The sequence below is a fragment of the Thermobia domestica genome, chromosome 9 (genome assembly GCF_964235325.1).
Source record: "Thermobia domestica chromosome 9, izTheDome1.hap1.1, whole genome shotgun sequence".
NCBI classification, from domain to species: Eukaryota; Metazoa; Arthropoda; class Insecta; order Zygentoma; family Lepismatidae; genus Thermobia; species Thermobia domestica.
This window is the reverse complement of record NC_137462.1, coordinates 21421281-21444226: the sequence shown is the minus strand read 5'-3', so window position 1 is coordinate 21444226 and position 22946 is coordinate 21421281. Positions and strand designations below refer to the sequence as shown.

The window sequence follows — 22946 nt, the reverse complement described above, 5'->3', positions numbered from 1 at the left end:
TCTGCGCTTTGCTTGCAACGCAAGTTTTTGGAAGTGAGGTTTCCAAGAGAGTTTCGAATCAAAGACCACTCCTAAGTATGTTGCAGAAACTGCTGGTCTAAGGAAATGACCATCTACTGACACACGAAGATTTCCAGGATTTCTGTGTACTTTACTGCGTCGTTTTGAACGGAGGAAAACAAGGGCTTGTGTTTTCGCAGTGTTAACAGTTAATTTCCATTTATTGCACCAATTAAGAAAGTTGTTTAAGGTTATTTGCAGGTTTCTGCTGACCTGAAGGATTGTTTTCCCAAGTGATAAAAAGGCAGTATCGTCTGCATATTGAAAGATGTACACATTAGGCGGTGGGCTCGGCATGTCGGAAGCGTATAATATATACAATAATGGACTAAGGGCGGAACCTTGTGGTACACCTGTATGTGGGAAAATGGGCTTTGATAGTACATTTCCTATTGAAACATATGCGATACGGTTACTTATAAAGGAATATATGAGTCGAAGGTAACAAGTGGGCAAGCGGAGTGACTGTAGTTTACGTAGTAAGCCATAATGCCACACTTTATCGAATGCCTTTTTTAAGTCCATGAGGACTAGACAGGATGGAAGTCCCTTATTGTACTGATTTGTGATGACTGTAGTTAAACGAAGCAGTTGATCACTGATAGAAAAGTTAGGTCGAAAACCTGCTTGGTGTATTGGTAATAGATCATATGCCTTAAGATGTGCATGAAGTCTATTTACTAGAATCTTTTCGAATAGTTTACTAAATACGGAAGTCAACTGAATCGGCCGATATGAACTGACATCATGTATGGGCTTATTTGGTTTATGGAACATACATACTTTGGAAACCTTCCACTGTAACGGGTAATAACCAGTTGAAAGGATGAAATTATAAACGGAAATTAACAAAGTGATAAAAGAGACCGGTGATTCTTTTATCATCCTATAAGAAATTCCGTCCATGCCTGGTGCTGTGTTTCGTTTTCTACTAAGAGCTGAATGAAATTCAGTCGGTGTAATAGGCCTTGTAAGAGGATGATTGTGATCAATGTGATGTGATGTAGAAGGCTGTAGAGAACAGATGGTGGAGAGATCAATCCGCTCATCACGACAAGGAGATTCTGATGGAGTAAAGACTGTCTGTAATTGGTCAGCGAAAGCATTTGCCTTATCGATTTCAGTGTGAAGTGTACACCATTAAGTTGAAGCGGATACGTATTTATTGTACTTTTTCCCGTTAGTTGGTGAAATTTCTTCCAGTATCGGGTTGGATGTACTTCGTCTCGCAGTTTGTTGCAAGTACTAATCCAGTGCTTCCGTTTGTATGCAATAAGGCAATAAGAGCTGGCACCTAACTGCTCTTTGCCATTGCCTGTGGTAAAGGAGCTCTTCCACATTACCGGTTCGGTGATATTCTCTAATGTGTTGACGTGAGCGCTGTACAAGTGCAAGATATTGAGGTGGCAATTTTGGTTTGTACGCGCATATTTTGTCTTCAGGAATACTTACGCGTGCGTTTGTTGTTAAGGTGCCAGTAAGATGAGTGAGAGTATTATATAATTCGTGTTCGCTACTTGGTGCAGCAATATCCGTAATATCTCTGTCAATATTCTGCCTATATGTGCTCCAGTTTGCTCGATCATATCGCTTGACAGTACGGTATTCGGTTTTAGACTGTGGGCAACGGCCCCTAGTCAACGATAGCTTAATTGGTGCATGATCGCTGCCTATAGTGTCAAGAATTTGTATAGTGCAGTCACTGACTAGATTAAGAGACGTTATCACTACATCGGGTGTTGTTTGACTAATTGGTCGTGAATGACTAGGTAAACGATGTACATGTAAATTCAAATTTCGAGTTACATAGTCAAAGAAGTGTTGTTTCTCTCGGTCGCCTCGACTATGAATGTTCATATCGGCCATGATAATGACATTTCGGAAGTTATTTGCTATGTAATGAAGAAAATCAAATGGGATGGGGTGTCGCGGCCGTATATAGATTGTAGCAATATTGATAACAAGTGATGGGTAATGGCTCACTGTACTCACATCAACACATGTTACATCATACGCTTGCACCATTCGACGATGAACGCCAATAGGTGGAACATCCTTCGCTGTGAGAAACTTATCATTGTCTACTGTTTTAACCGTATATTCAAACACGCTATCATGTTTACACTTGTAGCTTCCCAGAATACCTTCACAGTGGCCTTAAAGTTAGTACACCTCACGGTCACAGACCACCAGTCACACTGCTGCCCTCATTCGACGATTTCTGAAGATACCTGAAGAAATAAAAAAAGTAGGAGGCAAAAAATTATCAGCATGCCCTCGTAAAAATTAAGTAATTATTCGTTTTAAAGAAAATTTCAACTTACAATTTCTTTCCCGAGGACTTTGCTGTAAAATTAAGGACTCAGGTGCTAGAAGTCAAACTTTGTTAAAAAACGTGAAGGGGAAAAAGTTTATTTCAAAAATTTGCAAATTTCGCAGGTGGATATCTGGAAAATTGTTGGGAATAGGGAAAAGGGATAAATATAATCTTGTAGGAAATTTTGTCAGCTTTCATTTTGAATATATAACGTTTCCGCTACGATGGACCGTTTTCGAAATAGCCCTGAAGTCAAAATTTCTGTTCCCGACCATGTTCTTTATCCCCCTTTATTTGAGCATTCATTGAGTGGACTAAATTGGGGCAACAGTAAAGCTAGTGAAAAACTTTGGTAAAGGGAATTGTGGACAAAATAAAACTTTTTGTCAAATGATTTCCTGTACCTGTTCAAAAAATATGAACTTACAGACTTAACTTATACAAGAAGTTTCGCTTTCCTTTGAGTCGTTTTCGAGATAAGGGACTTTAAATGAAGAATTAATGAAAGTAGGTGAACAATGTTCCTATTGAATTATGTTGTGAGAAGTGGCTTCGGAAATCTTTGGAAGAGAGACGACCGAATAAGGATGCTTGCATGTAGAGGGGGAGGGGGAAGCATGTATTCTGTCCTCCACGTCAAAAATGACACTTTCGCACAGAGTATGAGGAGGAGCGGGTAGGGGACGAAGTATTTGACGCAACGGTGTTTTGTGCTGTCTGGTAATATTGTTATCACGCCTTTCAACGTTTAACGATTAGCTGTCACTTAAGGAAGGAGAAGGTCTTTTTTTCCCTTAGTATTCTATTCTAAGATGCAGTTCACGCGTCAATTTCTACTGCGTTGCAAGTCATACGCTGAACTTACAAGCTTATTAATTTTTTGTTATAATGAAAGATATGAACGCCCTAGAAATTAGTTTTATAATGAATGTGTATAGATGTATGACTAATATTTTTTGCATTGCAATTGGGAAGTTCTTCGTTCAAATCCTATCATTTGAACTTTATAACTTCTCCAACTCGTTTTCAATTCTGTTGACAAACATGAGGATAATCTCTTCAAGCACAGGTTGGCCTAACTTCTTTTTTTAAATAATATTCTTCCCACTTGTAGAGTGGTTGATTTATTTATATTGAGCCGAATTTGAATGTGCCACTTTCTTAAGAAATACGGTGATTTCACCATTGATTATGATAAATCTGCAGGTTATCTCTACTGACTATTGCCCGGCATCTGAGTTTCTGTTGCAGGAAACTACATTGCAGTAGGACTATGGGTATTGCATCTCACTCATCTTTACAGGCTTTCCACAGATCGGAGACGATGCAGACTCGACGATGGGACAGGCGCTGCTCGAGGACTCCGAAAGGAAAACAATCCATTGAGCTGGCATCCCGACTAGGGATGGCCTTTTTCGAAAAATATGTTTTTCGATTTTCGGAAAGTTCATTCTTCGTCTTTTCGTTTTTCGCTTTTTCGAAAAAAATTTCGTTTTTCGATTTTCGTTTTTAGTTTTTCGAAGAATTTTTCGGTTTTCCTTTTTCGAAAAATTTTTCGTTTTTCGTTTTCGAAAAAGTATTTTTGAAAAAAAATGTGGCCATCCCTAATCCCGATCTTTGATAGATAGAGCTCCTTCATGGCTAAGCGGTTAGCGTACGCGCATTGTCCGTGGGAGACCCGGGTTCGATTCCAGGCGGGTGCTCATGTGGTTTGGGTTTCGCGTTAATCAGTAAGTCTCGTCTCATATAGCCTCTCCGCTGAACTCAAACTCTCTCTGCTGAACTGACGTTAAACTCAAAATCAACTCATCAACTCGAACTTTGACAGGAATGTCAGACAAGGGAATTATCGAAATTCCAGTTTCCTGTTCCATAAGGCGATAGAATTCCTGCAGTTCCTTATTCGTTCAGCCACATCGCACGGTTTCTGAGCGTGCATACTATCACTACTCTTGACCAGTGCTGTCGAATTTTTGTGACACTTGCGGTTTTCGGTTTTTGAGAAAACCGGTTTTCTGAAAACCGAAAGTGCGGTTTTCAAAACCGAAACCGAAAAAACGGTTTTCAAAACCGAAACCGAAAAAGCGGTTTTCAAAACCGAAACCGCAAAAATGGTTTTCGAAACCGAAACCGAAAAGGCGGTTTTCAAAACCGACATTTCGCTTTTATGAAATTTCACTTTTTTCAAAAACCGGTTTTCGATTTTTTCAAAAACCGATTTCGACAGCACTACTCTTGAAAACGACCCCAAGGCGTAAATCCCTTGAGTGGAGCACTTGGTTGTCGCCTGCGATATGCGGTGTTTGCTGGTCATTGCACGCTGTGAAGGAGATTTTAAGGTTACCATATGCTGAACTACACGTAAAATAGGCGGGAGGCTGCTCATCACGGAAGGCCGTATTCTCGCTACTTGCATCGATTTGGTGGGTCCAGGATTCTGTGTCGCATATTCCCATATAATCCGATTCATATTTGCACGACCTATATGAAAATTACTCACTTTATACATTTCTGCGATGCGCAACAAAGTGAACTTTGCGTCGGAAAGGACTGCATTGAACCCTTCTCAGAATCTGTTCAGTTTCGGCGGGATCAGACTACGCTCGACTACATTAATTTACTGCGTGATTAACGAGATATTGTTGGTTGCCATATTGCGATCTCACGACTATGGGTTGAACAGGCACAGTACAGTTGCACATTGACTTCGGCTCAATATAAAATAAATCAACCTCTGTATTACTGAAGTTTCTGGTAGATCCACAAAATTTAAATGTTAAACTAAAATAAATGTAGTCAATGGCGTAGTATGGCTAAATACTTGGAGATATATTTGAAAAAAGCCTCTTCGTCAACAACTTAGAGGGATAATTTCCTGATAACAAGTTGAGGCAACATGTGCTTTCTTAAGCTTTCCGAACTACTAATGCTACGAGTATAAACCTATTCCAGCCACACAGCACTCGTTCAATTTTATATTACGTGATAAGAATATTGACGCACAACACTTTTTATTCTAGCGTTCTAGACTGGTTTTCCTATTCCTTAATTCAACTAACTTTGGAATTAGTCCTCTTCTCTGGTGCTTATATAGTGGCTATCGTAAGTGCCTTTGGTGTATGAGGGCTTGGGTGTAATTCCTGGGAGAGAGAGAGAGTTGAATGCGTTACAGATTCCTTTGTAAACTGTAGATTTAGTTCTGCATAGACTCTGTGCGGAGAAAAGATGTAAGGGGTCGTCCACATATTACGTAACGCGCCAAATGGAGAGGGGGTTCGGTCTTGTGTTACGAAATGTGACAATAGGGAGGAGAGATTTTCGTCTTCGTTACGTAACGCATATATTTTGCTGTAATTTTTATTTTTGTTCACATGTTTATATGCAATCTTTTAAACAAATAATTTTATTCAGTTTTTTTTTAAAAAAAATAAATATATATTTCTATTGTTTTATAGACTATATAAATGAAATCATGCACAGTACTACACACCAGCATGACTGGTGACAAACCCTCCGTTTACAATAAAATTCCGTTCGGTGGCTACCGCAGCACTGCATTTAAGGCACACGCTTTTCTGGAGTTAGTTGTTAGTGATCGTAATCACCGCTTGTAAATACACTCGCGTTCTCACTTGTATCGGTATTTATGAGAATATTATTTAAAACTTTTGATTTGAATCATTACCCAATCTATTCTTCTAAGATGATACACATGTGAAACAGAACAAACTCTTTTTCGTGAAGTAATATTTCTGCGACGGAACGATTTGCAGAGCAAAATAAGATATGAAAAACTTATTACATTGGATATTCTATTCATGTCGTACTGATTTTTATTTTTACTTTTGGATTTGAATATTTCTGGAGAAATCGACTTTATTAGCATTCTGGCACTGATTTCGGACGAGAAGAGTTTGAAAAGACGTAAACTGACACGAATACTTAAAATACAAAAATGGAAAATTTTTAGCACTTTTCACTAAATCGGTCATTTCCTTCATCGAGCTCAATACCTTACTTTTGATCCTGGGGCCGCGATACAGCGTCCATCTCTGATGTATGGGGTCCTTGGTTCGATTCCAGCTCGCGCCAAGTGAACTTTGTGGTGGACAAAAACCGTGTGCGTGAGTTTTCTCGGGGTTCTCCCGTTTCCTCCCACTTTCTTCATTTCAGAGTTTCCTTCATTTCTTATCATCACTATCTCTTTTTGCCTAAGCGGCATAATCGTGGGACGTAAAACTTAAGGACTTCATTTCTTTTTCATTTCACTGTTGGCCCTGTACATATTGGACGAAATTGATGGTGATTCATCAAGTTTTTCTTGAGATTTTTCCTTCAGACGGACGGACGTACGGAAACAGAGATAAATGTGATGAATATATAAAAGAATTTGGTAAACCAAACTTCTTAAATAAAGTGTTGTCAAATACAATAACTTTAATTAACTGTTTGTTATTATGAAAATGTAATATGCGTTCATAATACCCCAAAAAAGATGTCGTATACCATAATGGACAAAATTACAATATGTTCGATATTTGCAATGCATCATGGTTAAAATGGAGTCAAAAGCAACGTCAATATTAGAAGGCTATAAAATGGCTTTCAATTCTTCGGGTATTGACGAAACCTGTCAGGTGTTGGAGAAACAGGCGAACCGCAATACAGATCAATATAAACGTTAAAAGTGTAAAAAGATTCCTTTTTGTGGGAAACTGTTAAGAGATCTAATAGAGTAAACCTCAACTAGTTTTTTTTTTCTTGCTGTAACTTTTCTTTCACTCTATATACCTAACTTAACTCCATTTTTTTTCATTTATGTCTTTTAGAAGGGAAATATAACAAAAAAATGCTTTTTTTTAAAAAAAGATGCTTTATTTTTGTTTTACTTTTCTTGCAGACTCAACACTCCGAACCATCTGTCACGATGGGAGCAGGTCCAAAAAGAGGTCGCTGCGACGGGAACCTATCAGCTGACTGAAACGGAATTGGTGTATGGGGCGAAACTTGCATGGAGGAATTCGGTTCGATGTATCGGTAGAATCCAATGGTCCAAACTGCAGGTAAAAAAATATATACAACTTTCTATTTCTAACAACCAAAACATAGAGAGGAATTTTTGGTGAGAAAATGTACTTTAATTTAAATTGTTTTCATTGTTTTGTAGCGACTAAAACATTGGGAATGTGCGTATGGAGAATAATGGAGAAACTTTACTGGGTAGATGTTACAGAAAGAATGAGAAAGCGTTAATAAAAGTTATGAAGATAAAATTAATAATTTTGATAGGAAAAATCGAAAAAGAAAAAGTTAGTGTATTATTTCAGAAGATAATGATTGATATTTAGTATTTAAGAGCTTTGTCAGTAACAAGGTTGTATAGGACAACACCCATTGGTAGATCAAGGGGAAGGGCGGAAGAGGCAACTGCACCCCTCCAAAGGTTACTTTTTCTTCTAATTTCAATTGGATGCGCGATGCAAAGGACCACATGTTCCTCTCCCAACACTAGTTTAACAGGTTAAGTGCCAGCTATATTGCAACAAGAACATCTCCTATAGCCAAAATGTGTTTACTTAATTTTTGGTTTCTATGTTTCTTTCTAAGTAATAACTTATTTATTTTAGGTAATTCTGTAGTATCGGTACTTTGTAATATTGATTCTTGTGGTGACACATTGGTCTCACGTGGAACCAGATAGACCATGGTCCGGAGTAGGCTTAGTGACCACGTGAGACCGACATGTCACCACTCAAATTTTAGCCGATTATGCCCGAACGTTTGACTCACAATTTCACAGGTAAGGCTGTTTCTCGTACTACCACGTCAACTACTATACGCTGCAATAGCTTTTAATGTAAAAAGGGAGATCAGTGGGTCACCACAGGACACAAGCTAACAAGAAGTTGTGTGAGACCAACCTGGCACCACGTGGCCGTAAGGAAATATTTGATGTGAGAACAACGTGTCTCACGCGGCACTTAACGTGTTAATAACGGACTTTACAAACACTGACGTCGGTGCAGGGTTTATACTAACATGTACCTTCATCATTCAAGTTCGTTACAGGTGCGCACCCTCCCAGAAATTTTTGTTGGGAGCGGTGCAAGCTTTAGGTGAATGGGGGTTCCAATACAACAAGCCACTACGTCTTAATAGTATTGAACGGATATTATGCTGCACCCGAAAGAAAGATAAGTGATTGTAAAATACTTCCAACTATATTTGCAGGAAAAAAAAATAACAGAACTAGATTGTTTTTATAAGAGAAAGCGTACAGATGAAGTGTAAGATTAAATTTTCATGCTACATCGATCATTTCTCCATTAAACAAGTACAGTTTTAGTAAGAAAGTTTACGTATGCATGTTGAGTTAGAAAGTTTTGGGAGGGAGGGTACTGATCCTTGGATCCCCTTCCCGTGGATGCACCCCTGCCACGTTATACACAACATTTACGTGCCAAGATATCGAAATGCGGAGATTTATTTTTTCCTATTTTTTAAAATTACAATTTAAGTACTATGTTTTCTTTTCAATTGTGCGAACTTTGTGAACGTTCAAACTTATATATACTTATATTCTGGTATAAACATAAACTAAAGAAACAGATAGGGATTGTGCCAGCTTCATCATTTCAGATTTTAGCTAGGGGGAGGGATAAAATCCGAGATGTCAGTAGATTTTCAGGCTTTTCGTTGGTATATTATTATGTAATGGACTAAAATGTATGTAAATGTTCAACTCAGGGGTGGGGTGGGGTGGGGGAATTGACCTCCTTGGAACCCCAAATGACGCCCCTGGATTGCGCCTGTTCTTCTACATTTCTTGGGCCATTTCAAACACTGCATGTCATCATATAAAAGCAATTGTTATAACATGCATTATTTGTTGAAAATTTTTCATTAAGAGCCTTCTTCCCAGTGGCGGATTTATCCGAGACCGGGAGCTTGCCCCCCCCCCCCTCCCCCCAGTGTTTTGAGTAACAAAAATATTTTAAGCTATTATCTATATATTTTTGAAAGTTTATAGTAAACTCATGATATTCTTATTATAATCAGGGTTCTGGCTGTCTCTCCCAGATTTTACTTCCAAGATCTCCTGCTCGTTTCACCACTCAGGAGGCAATCTGTTCCTTCGAAACGACTATTCTGGGTATGCTAGCGATCAGACTTTCGGTTTAAAGCGGTAAAACTAATATGTATTATGAATAAAAGTTTTGATGTTTTCTTGTTGAAATTCATTCATTTATGAGAAATGAAATTTGAATTTTCTGTTCATCCTTGCACTTAAGAATAATCCTACCACAAGCACCCTTGAGGGAAACGTAATATTTTTTTTTCTGAATCACATGTTTTTTTTCGTATATCCTGTATTTTATTTTAACTAATCCCAACTTCAGCATCGCCGTGATTGTTAGTTTTTACTTCTCGTGTGTGTGTGTGTGTGTGTGTGTGTTTTTTTTTTAAAGGATAATCTCTTATGCCTCCATTGGGTGTCATATACAGGGAAATACCTGTCGCTTTAAATTATAACTTCAATATTTTAAAACGACGGGAAAAAAGATTGCTGTGTGTATCCCCAGATGGCAGTCAAGTGGAATTATGCCTGGAAGACTCTCCACCCGCTTAACACGACACCACTGTTGCATTAAAACAGATAATTTGACCCTCCCCAAGTAATGTCAACAGTAGTTTAAAAGTGGTTTCGTTCAAACTTCGCAACAATGTGAGGGAGGGGGATGTATCGGATGGTTGATAAGCATAGAGGAAGTTTAAGTTTTAAAGATAGAATCAATATATTCAATACAATACAAGCTTTAATTCAATCATCTTTCGTACAGTCAGCGACAAAAGTTCTTTCAGTTTGACGAAATTAATTTTGTAAATAATTTGAGAATGCAAGCACAATTTAAGTACAGTTTTCAGTAAATTAGTAAATTAAAACGAATATATTTTTGTACGTTCTAGCCATACCACTGTTATTCCCAAAATAAATTTTACCAAACGAAAAGAACTTTTGTCTCTGAGTGTACAGTGAATAAGCGCACTAAACCGATTTTCCCGTTTTCCCATTCATTTTTTGTCCCCACATTGAACTGAATAGCAATAACAAACTGCAATAGCAATAACTGAATAGCAGCTGTATGCATATTGTTCAAATCATGTTATGTCTTTCAGTTTTACTTCCCACGTTTTTGCCGGCTAGACTAAAGGAGGTGGTGATGAATGAAATTGTGGAATGAAAAATGGAGGAAACGGGAGAACCCTGAAAAACCTACGCACACAGTTTATTTGTCCACCACAAAGTTCATTTGGAATCAAACCAGGGACCCCACTAACTCAGAGGTGAATGCTCTACCACTGAGCCACCGCAGCTCGTCATGTTGTGCTTTTGACATACATATACATTATTCAATCGTAAATAAATGAAATGAGTTTTCAGATTAACGTCTGACGATTATGTCCTTAAGCTAATGGAGATGGATGATTATGGCAAGTGAATAATGATGAAAGGATCGGTGGACTGACAATGTGGGAGGACATAGGAGTAATCCGAAGAAACCCACGGATACGATGTTGTCCGCCACAAACTTCTTTGGCCGGGGATCGAACCTTGAACTCCATATTAGAGATAAGAGCTCTACCACTGAGCTACCATGCCCCGACAATTAATATTGAAACCGGAAGTGATAGTAGATCAGTTTTAGTAGGAGATTACAGTGCGGATGGAGTATATATACAGGGTGTCCGAGAATTATCTATACAACTTTACGACGTTATATTTAAAGAAGTTAATGTGATATTTACATGCGGTTTATTGTATTCAATGCAGAAAGTCTTAAAGTTTTTTCAACACGATGGAGCTCTGCCACACTAGTCTTTAGAAGTTCGAGAATACCTGGATGAGGTGTTTCCCAATAGGTGGACTGGTCGCGACGGTCCGATATCATGGCCTCCGCGGTCGCCGGATCTGACACCACTGGACTCCTTCCTATGGGGGGTTAAGGACATCGTCTTCGCTACGAAGGTAGCAAACCTTGAACAGCTAAAGCAGCGTATCCTTGCTGCTTTTCAGACAGTAACTGATGATTTGCTGCAGCGCACATGGGCTGAAATTGATTTTCGTCTGGATGTGCTTTGTATCACACATGGTGCCCACATAGAGGTGTGCTGAACAGGTATAAAACTTTAATACTTTCTGTATTAAATGCAAAAAACCGCATGTAAATATCACATTAACTTCTTTCAATATAACGTCGTAAAGTTGTATAGATAATTCTCGGACACCCTGTATATATATATATATATAGCTTAATTGCTTGCAGAAAACTACTTCTCGCTATCTAGTACCGTTTTTGCTCTACAGTAATCAACGTTAGAATCAGAAATGTTTGATTTCCACTTTCTGTGGATGGATCACCTCTATCAAAGAACTCTATTTCTAAATTTTGACCCAGTACATCCTGGACAAAATTAATGGTGATCAATCTAGTAGTTCTTGATGTTTTGTGTCTCCCGAACCGATGGGCACACGGACAGAGAGAGTAAATGTATAAGAGAGTTTTTACGGACATATGGACAGATAAAAGAGTTTGGACGGACACATGGACACACAGGATAAATATATAAAGGAGTTTCGACGGACACATGAATAGACAGGGTAAATTTATAAAGGAGTTTGGATGTGCATAATGACATACAGGGCAAATATATAAAGGAGTATTGATTAGTAAACCAAATTCCGTAATGAATAAACAAACTACTTGCACCATAAAGTCAAATAAGAGGCGACATCTTTTGAACACGAACACATTTGCAAACTTTCTTCATGTTTTACATAAAATAGATAGAATGAAACATCAGAGCACTAGCTTCCTCCAGCTACTGACCATTAAAATTTGAATTTATCCTTTGGCACCCTCTGGACTTGTCACAAAATGTCGCCGTCAGCTAATGTTATAACAAGATTCTTTTTTTTTTTTCTGTCCCTGAAGCATTTGGGAAACAAGCAATTTATCATAGTACAGTAATGAATCTAATTTCTCATGATATTAACAGGAACAACTTTCTATACTGTTCAGCTTATGCCTGTCCATGAATTAATTCTGCAGTTAGGTTAAATATACTTGTATAAGCTAAACTGCATTGCATTTCAGTCATTGAGTTATACACATAAATAAAAATGAACTGAAATGAAATATTTAGTTTGCATCAAATTAGGTATGCATCAAATTTTATTCTTCCACTTGGGTACGTTACATAGCTACGCAATAGCTTTTCTTTTACAATTATTTATCTATCTGAACAATCAATCAATATTGGAAGTCTATAGAATGGCTTTGTCAATTTTTTTCAACAGATATCAGTCCAAAAATGGTAAAATATATCCAGAAGCAGTTTCCTATTGTCCCAGGAATAGATAGTAACGACCTGACTCCGTTAGATTCTTCTCATTAATCTAGATATTAAAATGCTAAGTTTATATATTTGTCTCCAATCCTTTTGACAATGAGATCTCGAAAACCACAAGTGCTAGAAACGTGCCATTTTCGCTGATCGATTCCAAATCTTGTGTAGATTGTTTAGTTCTAATGGAATATATATTTTTTAATGACCATTATTTCTTTATTACACCTTTTAGGGATACACTGAAGGTGCTGAAATTTGAGAAAAAAAATAAATAAACCTTCATATCCTACGGGTTATACATTCCAACACCACAAAATTCTATACGAGAGTAGTATATCTCTCAGGCGTTTGTTTCATGCCCAACTGATAATTAAAAACAAAGGATAACCATAACTCAAGTATAAGATGAATCATTGTTTGGAGTGTCTTGCCCAATGAACATCATATATCACTGATTATAATTAATTGTGTGTTTTATGTATTTGCTGATTACATACTGCATGCAAGAAGAAAGGAAACACTGATCATACATGAGTTAGAAACTCGAACCGGAAGTAGGCTCAAATCTTGCAAACGGTGCGAGATAGGGGGCGCGGTGGCTCAGTGGTAGAGCGTTCACCTCCTGTGCTTGTGGTCTCTGGTTCGATCCCAGCTCGCGCCGTGTGGACTTTGTGGTAGATAAACACCGTGCTCCTGTGTTTTCTCGGGATTCTCCCGTTTCCTCCTACTTTCTTCAGTCCACCATTTCATTCATTTCTCATCATCACCGTCGCCTTTAGCCTAAAAGGCATAAACGTGGGACGTAGAAAAATTTCAACGGTGCGAGGTATTGAAAAAATTAATCGAAAAAATCTCCCCTTTATGGTACACCTTGCCGATTTTTTTTTTTTTTTTTTTTTTTTTTATCAAGACGTCTTTCGCTTATGTCTGTGAAGGGACATGTACAGATGTGAGGAATGACAAGGAGATCCATGCTCATATGTGAATAATGCGCTGTGTAGAGAGAGAAAAGGTTCAGCTAGTTTTATTTAATTTTATTCAATAATTGCCTGAGTTTGTCACATAGGGCTTTAAATTTATAATTTTGCGATGTTACATAATTTTCAGAAGATTTCTAGCGTGCCTATAGTTTTTTTCTGTTTGCACCCCATAATAAGAATCTGATAGACTCTGAATTTAGTACCAATTTTGTTATTCTTGTAATTATGATTCTTAATGTAAAGTATACACAACGTTTATCAGACAGTAAGATTCCCTAAAATATTTTGTTTAAAAATAATTACAGTTGTTAATTTTGATTATTTAGCACACAGAACATTAAAACATAGTGATTAAGAGTGATTTAGGTCATTACAATGGTCAACAAATCTTGCTTTTTATTTTTTACAGAAACGAAAGTAGCCAATCTTTATACATTTCGAGACGCTGAACACGAATATCACACTTAAAATTAGTTGGTAGCTCAGGGTTGCCAGCAAATGTGGAATTTACCTAAAAAATCCATGTTTTTCACATTTATTTTGTTAGGTTTTACTCAGGAACGTATAATTACGTCCCTATTTATCGTTGCGGAATGTGTTATATCTCTTTCTGTTCGTCGATGACCGTACTTTCTGAAAATTTAACAATCTTTCCGGTAACCGGTACCGTTGGGAAATTATATACCCATATATTCGAAAATATCCTTTTTTTTAGAGGAAAATCCGATTTTTAAAATTTTTTACTGGCAACCCTGCAATAGTAAAATTATAATTTATATTTGAAAAGTAACCTGTCAATATTGGGAATGTTTTCGGTAAATGTCGTCATGATCGAAGCGAGCCGAACGGTGAAAAAAATATTATCCCTTCTACCGAAATGCCGAAATTTTCTCTACCTTTACAACATATGCACTCATGTCCAAAATCATTGTCGCATATCAATAATTGTCTTCTTGTAAGAATATAATCTGATAATAATTTTGCAGGCTACTTTTAATACTGATACTATGTGTATAATCCGGAAATGTATATTTGTGGTAAATTTCATAGGAAAAGAGTTATAAATACGAAAATTAGAATGAGTAAAACAAAATGTTGCTAAATGGACAAGAACATTTTATTTTCGTTCTATTATTCTTATTTACTGCTCTTTTGACATGAAATTTACCACATACATGTCTTTGCAGATTATACACATACTAACATTATAAGAAATTATGGGTGAATTAGTTATCAAATAGTTTTCCTACAACAACATATTTATAAACATGCGACAATAATTTTGGACATGAGTGTACATTAAAAATGCAATATAGACTTCCGTATGCCGAACAGAACTATAGGAAAATACATTCAGACAATGTAACTATCATTTCGGTAGTCTGTACTGCGGTGGGGGATTTTATGTACTGAAATATTGCACGAAAAATTCCCTTTCTGCAAAATTCCGACTTTTTTCTGCCTACAGCTGGCAATCCTGCAATAAATAACTGCACTGGCAATCCTAGGATAAATATAATCATAAAATATACGTTGACATCAACAATTTATATTCTATTCACATCCACACAAAAAATGTTTTTCCCATGGGATGACCGTATTGTCAAGAAATTTCGAAGGGGTAAATGTCACACGTACTTAGGGAACAAATGAATTTGCGTTGTTGTTATAATAGCAATATACAAAGAAGTGTAACAACGGTTTTGCTGCCGTCGTTAAGCAAGCTGTACTTGTTGGATCTGGCAACAATGCGTAAAGCTCACTCATGTGCCCACGATCCAATCACCTGATCATTCGACAGGCTGAAAGTTTCCGGCGTGCTTGTGTGTGTCCGCGCTCTCTTTTACTGTACTGTTTACATTTGTGTGTTGGTTAAGAGGTGGTTGGTGGTGAATGTATATACAGTAAAGTATTTGAATTAAACTGTGAGTGTTTGTGTTATTTGAACGACTGTCGGTTTTCATGAAAATGCCCCGCACCTGCAAGAACAATCCTGACAACTTTTGTTACATTTGTGCAGACGCTATTTGTGGTAATAGAAGGCGACCACTTAGTGACGCAGTAAGGAAAGCCTATTCATTGTATTTCGGTTGTCGAGTGGGAGACCAAGACAAATCTTGGGCTCCACACGTGTGTTGTACGTCGTGTTCTTCCGTACTAAATGCTTGGATGCATGGGAAAAACGTCTCCATGAAGTTTGGTGTGCCTGCTATTTGGCGTGAACCCACAAATCATGTGTCTGATTGCTATTTTTGTATGACTCCGTCCTTAAAGAAAGGAATCAATACCAAAAGGAAGAGAAATATCGAATACCCTGACATCCCATCTGTAATTCGCCCTGTGCCTCATGGACAAGGACTGCCAGTTCCTGTTCCCCCAAACGCAACAACATCAAGCAGTGATAGCGAGAATGCTGATCCTACACATCCAGCCGAAGAAGTGCATCCATCCACCAGTGTTGTTGATCCTTCATTTACGCCATTTTCATCCAGCGAAACACACAAAATCACACACAACGTGAACTCAGTGATCTGATTAGGGATTTAGACCTCCCGAAGTGTAAAGCTGAAGTGTTAGCCTCACGACTGCAGCAGTGGAACCTTCTAGCTGAAACAGTGCGAGTGTCAGTTTTTCGGGATCGTCAGAAAGAACTTGAGAACCATTTCAGTACTGAAGGTGACATTACATTCTGCAGTGATGTTGAAGGTTTGTTTCATGACCTACATATTTCATACAAACCGGACGAGTGGAGACTATTCATAGATGGTTCCAAAACAAGCCTGAAGGGTGTACTGTTACATAATAATAACGAAAGACCATCCAACCCTGTCGCATATGCTGTTTTAGCGAAAGAAACGTACACTACGTTGAAATCTGTTCTACGCGTCATTAGTTACAATCAACATGAATGGCTAGTATGTGGAGATTTCAAAATAATTTCGATTTTGTTGGGTTTGCAAAGAGGTTATACTAAGTATTGTTGTTATATATGTGAGTGGGACAGTGGCACAAGAGATAAACACTATACACAAAAGGAGTGGCCTTTAAGAACAGCTCTGATTCCTGGCTCAAAAAATATTGTCAATGAACCTCTAGTGAACCCTCAGAAAATTTTTCTCCCACCACTGCATATTAAGTTGGGACTTATGACAGCGTTTGTAAAGGCAGTGAACACGAATGAAGCAGCATTCGGATATTTGTGCATGAAGTTTGCACGATTAAGTACAGAGAAGATCAACAGGGAATATTCATTAGTCTACAGATACGCTAGCTCCTAAATGACCCTGACTTCGAGGCCACTCTAACCCCTGATCAACTGTATGCGTGGCGTTGTTTCCGTAATTTGACCACATTATTCTTGGGAAACAAGAGAGCCGACAATTACAGGGACCTTGTGGATGAATTAATTCATGATTATCAAAACATTGGCTGCAACATAACACTGAAAATGCACTTTCTTCACTTCCTCGATGTCTTCCCAGAGAACTGTGGTGCTTTCAATGATGAACACGGCGAGATATTTCACAGGGATAATTCTCTCATGGAACATTGATACACGGGTCGGTGGACAGCTGCAATGTTGGCTGACTTCTGCTGGACGCTACAGAGGGATGCTCCAGACACAACCTACAAGAGGAGAAAGAAACGGCGCATTCATTGAAGGTGAGTGCATTCATTTATCCTAGGCAATAAATTTGTGTACAATTTGCTTTTGTGTAGCAATAACGAAGGTCCGAGGACCAATTTTTTTTTTTTTTTTTTTTGCCCAAAAATGTAGTACAGGAGAAATTTGCAGTATTTCAGTTCAAAGGATAATATTTATTCTCAGTTCGGTCTTCTTGATGGCATGTTACCAGTCTTAGAATAACTTTTCCAGCATTCTTTCGAGTTATTTATTGCAGGATTGCCAGCTGTAGGCAGAAAAAAGTCGGAATTTTGCAGAAAGGGAATTTTTCGTGCAATATTTCAGTACATAAAATCCCCCACCCCAGTACAAACTACCGAAATGATAGTTACATTGTCTGAATGTATTTTCCTATAGTTCTGTTCGGCATACGGAAGTCAATATTACATTTTTAATGTACATGTTGTGAAGGTAGGGAAAATTTCGGCATTTCGGTAGAAGGTATAATATTATTTGCACAGTTCGGCTCGCTTCGATCGTGACGACATTTGCATAAAACATTCCCAATATTGACAGGTTACTTTTCAAATATAAATTATAATTTTACTACTGCAGGGTTGCCAGTAAAATTTTAAAAATCGCATTTTCCTGTAAAAAAGGGATATTTTCGAATATATGGGTATATAGTTTCCCAACGGTACCGGTTACCGGAACGATTGTTAAATTTTCAGAAAATACGGTCATCGACGAATAGAAAGAGGTATAACACATTCCGCAACGATAAATAGGAACGTAATTATACGTTCCTGAGTAAAACCTAACAAAGTAAATGTGAAAAACATGAATTTTTTTAGGTAAATTCCACATTTACTGGCTACCAGCTAATTTTAAGTATGATACTCGTGTTCAGCGTCTCGAAATCTATAAAGATTGGCTACTTTCGTTTCTGTAAAAAATCCACTGTAGACCAGTGTTATTCGTTAAAATATATTGGAGTTAAGTTTTATTTTGTCTTGTTAAAATAAAAAAAATGAAATAATTTTTTTTAAGTTTTACGTCCCATGATTACGCCGGTTAGGCTAAGGGAGACGGTAGTGATGAGAAATGAATGAAATGGTGAAATGAAGAAAGTGGGAGGAAACAGAAGAACCCCGAGGAGATCCACGCACACGGTGTTTGTCCACCACAAATTCACTTGGCGGGAGCTGGAATCGAACCAGGGATCCCATGTACCAGAGGTGAACGCTCTACCACTGAGCAACCTCGGGCCCTTTTGTCTTATTCAGTGGCGTATTTACGATTTTGTTTCGGGAGGGGCTTTGCTAACTTTCGCGGGGTCTTTGCCTGAAAATGTGAAAATTCTGCAAGATATTTCATATACTTGACTATAGTAAGTAAGATTTCGGGGGGGCTTAAGCCAGGAATCTCCCCCTAAATACGCCACTGGTCTTATTGTTTGACATGTATAGTGACGAACAGTTGAAGCTAAGTTTCTTGGGCTCATTTCCTTTGATAATATTGTTAAATTCTTTAACAGATCATGCTGAACTGAACATTCGAATAAAGTTTATGAATATATAATCTGATGTATTGTGTGCGACAACACACAAAATATGTTGTGAAGTGTAATATACAACTAATTTTATAAGCCTATTCGTTGTTGTAAAGCAAACATAATAAATAGTGTAATGTTTACAACTAATATGCACAGAAGAAGTTTAATGAAGCATTAAGAATAAGCCCTCTTTCATATGCAGCAACTGAGAGTTGTGCCACTAGTATGAAAAGAAATATAAAACGACCAACTGATAGCAGACACCGACACATTTTTTTCTGTTTTTCTTTTTTAATATTTCAGCACCCACGTATTTCCTTCGCGGGGTTGCCAGGACATAGAAATATAACACACAGAAACATATGTAGCTATACTTTTATTCGCGTCTGTGTGTGTGTGTGTGTAGGGGGGGGGGGCACGCTTTTGGTTCGAGATTTCATTGTTCATTAAGCGAATGTTAGGTTCGTGCTTCCCAGAAGCACTTTCAAAGTCTCACGTAACTTCATTTTATTGAGAAATGCCTGGTAATAGTAAGACAATACTTTTTCTCTTGGTACCGGTACTTAAAATGAAGAAACGCATATACTTTCATTACTTGGAGTTTAATGTCATTTCAGCGTCTAGGTTACTAGGCTATACCAGACGTAGATCCACAGCTTTAATTCAAACCATAGTATCTACCACCGTGAATCAAACCTGGCCTCCTGCACAGGCAGCGAAGTTCTAATCACTTAGCCACGAGGAATCCTATTGATGCATGTCTGGTTTTGTCAACAATATATTTCCCTGTTTTACTTCTTTCCTTAGTGGTTGAATAATAATAATAATAATAATAATAGATCCGGAAATGCTTCATTTGGCAAATAGGAGTGGCTCGAAATCAGATTATTAATATGCAAAATACAAAATGGAATAGACGACTACTTATTCCCATGGGCACGTTTCACGTTACAGAGAGATCAGGATTATATCTAATTAAAAAGTAATTTGGAAGATGATTGTGATATAAAGAAGCAGGCAACGATCTGCTTCTGGATATCTTATGCGTTCATCACAGGGATGATATCGCATTTTAATAGAAAATATAGGAATAGTGTATAGTTGTTTCAAGACATTCAAGAACTCCAGTATATGGTGTAAAATAAGGTAAACTTTAAGCGATGAACAATTGTACATTTTTCGCCTCTGATCAGTAATCCATTTTTTTTTTTTGAATACAAAATATAGACTGGCAACCTTGTGCGGTTGCAGCAACTACAATTGTTCCGTGATGCAATGCTTTTTGACGAGTTGCGGACACTTGAGTGTTGCTCGAGACGGTTGCGCTAGAGCAGACGGTGGCAGCAACTGTTTTAGTTGCAACAACTGCGGTTGCTCCGTATGAAAGCTCCGATTTAAAGTAATACTTCGCAAGCAGCTGTTCAACTCAATCAGCATACTCAGTTGCTGCATATGAAATACATCTAAGCAAATATTAATGCACTTGCGAAGTTATCCAATGCTCCAATGTAAATATAAGCTTGGGGGGTCTCTTCCATGTGCTTGAGTATCATAATAAAATGAGCTAAAGATTTTGAAATATGGTTTTAAGTATTCGAATATTAAACAAATAAGATCGGTTACTGCTAGTAGTGGAATATTGTTCTGTATCCGTCAGAAATATGGACATTATGCAAAAATGATGAAAAACGACGACCGGAAACTTCCGAAATATGGATGTGGAGAAGAATGCAGAGAATTAGCTGGGTCGAGCGGAAAACGAATGGGAGGGTGTTAGAAATATTGGGGACAAAAGAACAATTTTAGATATTATTATTAAGAAGAAGAGAAACTGGTTTGGACATAGGCTAACAAGGAATTATTGTATCATGAGGGATGAGTTAAAGAGTATGGTGGCAGGAAAGAGAGGGAGGGGAAGAAGGAAATTACAATCAATGGACGAGATCAAAACAGAGGAATCGTACGTGAAGACGAAGAGGTTAGCGGTAGACCGTAGAGCATGGAAACTTCTCAGTTGTAGCAAATGACCTGCCAATAATAGCAGAAAACCTATGATGAAGATGATGATGACTGCCAGTCGTTACTTCAACATCGCTCTTCTCATGCTTAAATTCTTATTACCTCAATGCCATCTTACCTGTGCCTTCGATTCGATGGCTTGCCGTACTATAACGTAACTGCAGTTGAATAGCTGTGTGACACGACCTCGAGGTACCGTTTGATGGTAGAGTTGGTTCCTGGCGAAATTAAAATACCGCTAATTTTACAGTAATTATGTGATATCTTAAAATAGAAAAAAGATAACCGAAATGTGGAACAAGAGCTCGCTAGACAATATCATTTACGTGAGATACCGTTATCACGACTCACTTATCTGCTTTCGATTTCGAGCCATCTTGAAAATCGGCATTTATTTTCGCGTTTCTAAACGGCTGAAAACCGAAAGCCACTAGATGACTTGTGATAACGGTATCTCATGCAAAATAATATTGTCTAGGGCGCTCTTGTTCCACATTTCAATTATCTTTTATATATTTGAAGATATTACACAATAACTGTAAAATTAGCGGTATTTTAATTTCGCCGGGATGAGGCTTCTTAAGCATTTCTAATTTCGGTATTGATCTTCATGATACGAAACGGTAACAGATACTTCAAAGTGGTTTTCTGAAATCGGTTCAGTGTTTCAAAGAAACATGTCATCTTCAGACACATTTCTACACTAAAACAGGAATTGGTAGAGATTCACAACTTCTTTCGGTTTCAATATTAATCCGTAAGCAGAGCATAAATGGTAAGATAGCGAGTAGTGATTTTTGAAATTAATTCAGTGACTCAACAAAAAGGCTCTATTGTTAACTTTGTATTCAAACCAGAAGTTATACAGATGTAGACAAACAAAGTGTGCGTGAGTTTTCTCGGAGCTCCCTGTTTCCTCCCACTTTCTTCATCCCACCATTCTGTTCATTTCTCATCATCACCGTCTCCTTTAGTCTAGCCAGCATAATTGTGGGACGTAAAACTTGAAGGTTTCATTTCATTTCATTTCAGAAGTTTATAGTAATTAACGATTACCAGTTTCAATATGGCCGTCATAGATTAAAGATTGTAAAATATAGGGAGAAGTGGTCTTCTGGAATCGATTTAGTGCCCCAAGTATTGGTACTATCTCTTCCATTAACCCTTTATTCAAACCGAAAATTGTAAAAATAAACATTTTCAATTTCAGCGTTGAGCACAATAGAATACAAAGAGAAACAGACACCGACACACTATAATTTGATTTTCAATTTACAGTCGTTTCAGGAGCAAGACTATATGAGACGTAGACCTACAGCTTAACGTGGAATCCAAACCACATGAGTTCCGCCGGGAATCGAACCCGAATCTCCCACGCCAAAGGAGCGTAGGCTAACTACTTAGTCATGAGTGAGCTCACACTATTATCCAGTGGTTCTCAACCTTTTATGACTGACGATGCACTTTAACTTTTAGGACTTGTTTGATATTTTTATTATAAATATCTATTCTAATAGTGAAACCAAATAGTATACTAGCTTGATCTTAATAACACTGCAATCTTGTAAGTCCCACTTGGTAATGTTAATAACTTTTGTGTTGGTCCGTTGTGTTCATCTCTACGGAGATCGACTTGATTGAAGCTTAACTCCCCTTTTTAGCACCGAAGCTGTGTACTTCTTCATTGTATCACAACTAGTATTAGGATTTTGTATGAGGCAATAAAACTGATTTCTGAACACATCACTTAACAAAAGAGACATGTCCCCAGCTGTGTGAGCACTTTCCCCATTCCCCAAATAGTCCAGATTTTGCCTCTATGGCATAGGCAAGCAAGCCCGTTAGTTTTTATAATGACTGTATAGTACTGTCTATCTAGAAGAGATAGTGAAAGTGAGCCTCTATGATGATGATGGCATTTCGGTAGGAGGTAGAATGATTAGATGCATAAGATTTGCAGACGATATGGTGCTTATTGGA

General features: G+C 37.7%; 1 protein-coding gene across 1 annotated transcript in view; it reads left to right on the top strand.

Moving 5' to 3' along the window:
* Nos (Nitric oxide synthase) overlaps window positions 1-22946 on the top strand; it is a 560518-nt gene that overhangs the window by 364386 nt on the left and 173186 nt on the right. Inside the window, exon 3 of the mRNA XM_081770724.1 lies at window positions 7278-7440. Within this exon, the coding sequence (XP_081626850.1) occupies window positions 7278-7440 (163 nt within the window). The remainder of the gene's footprint in view (window positions 1-7277; window positions 7441-22946) is intronic.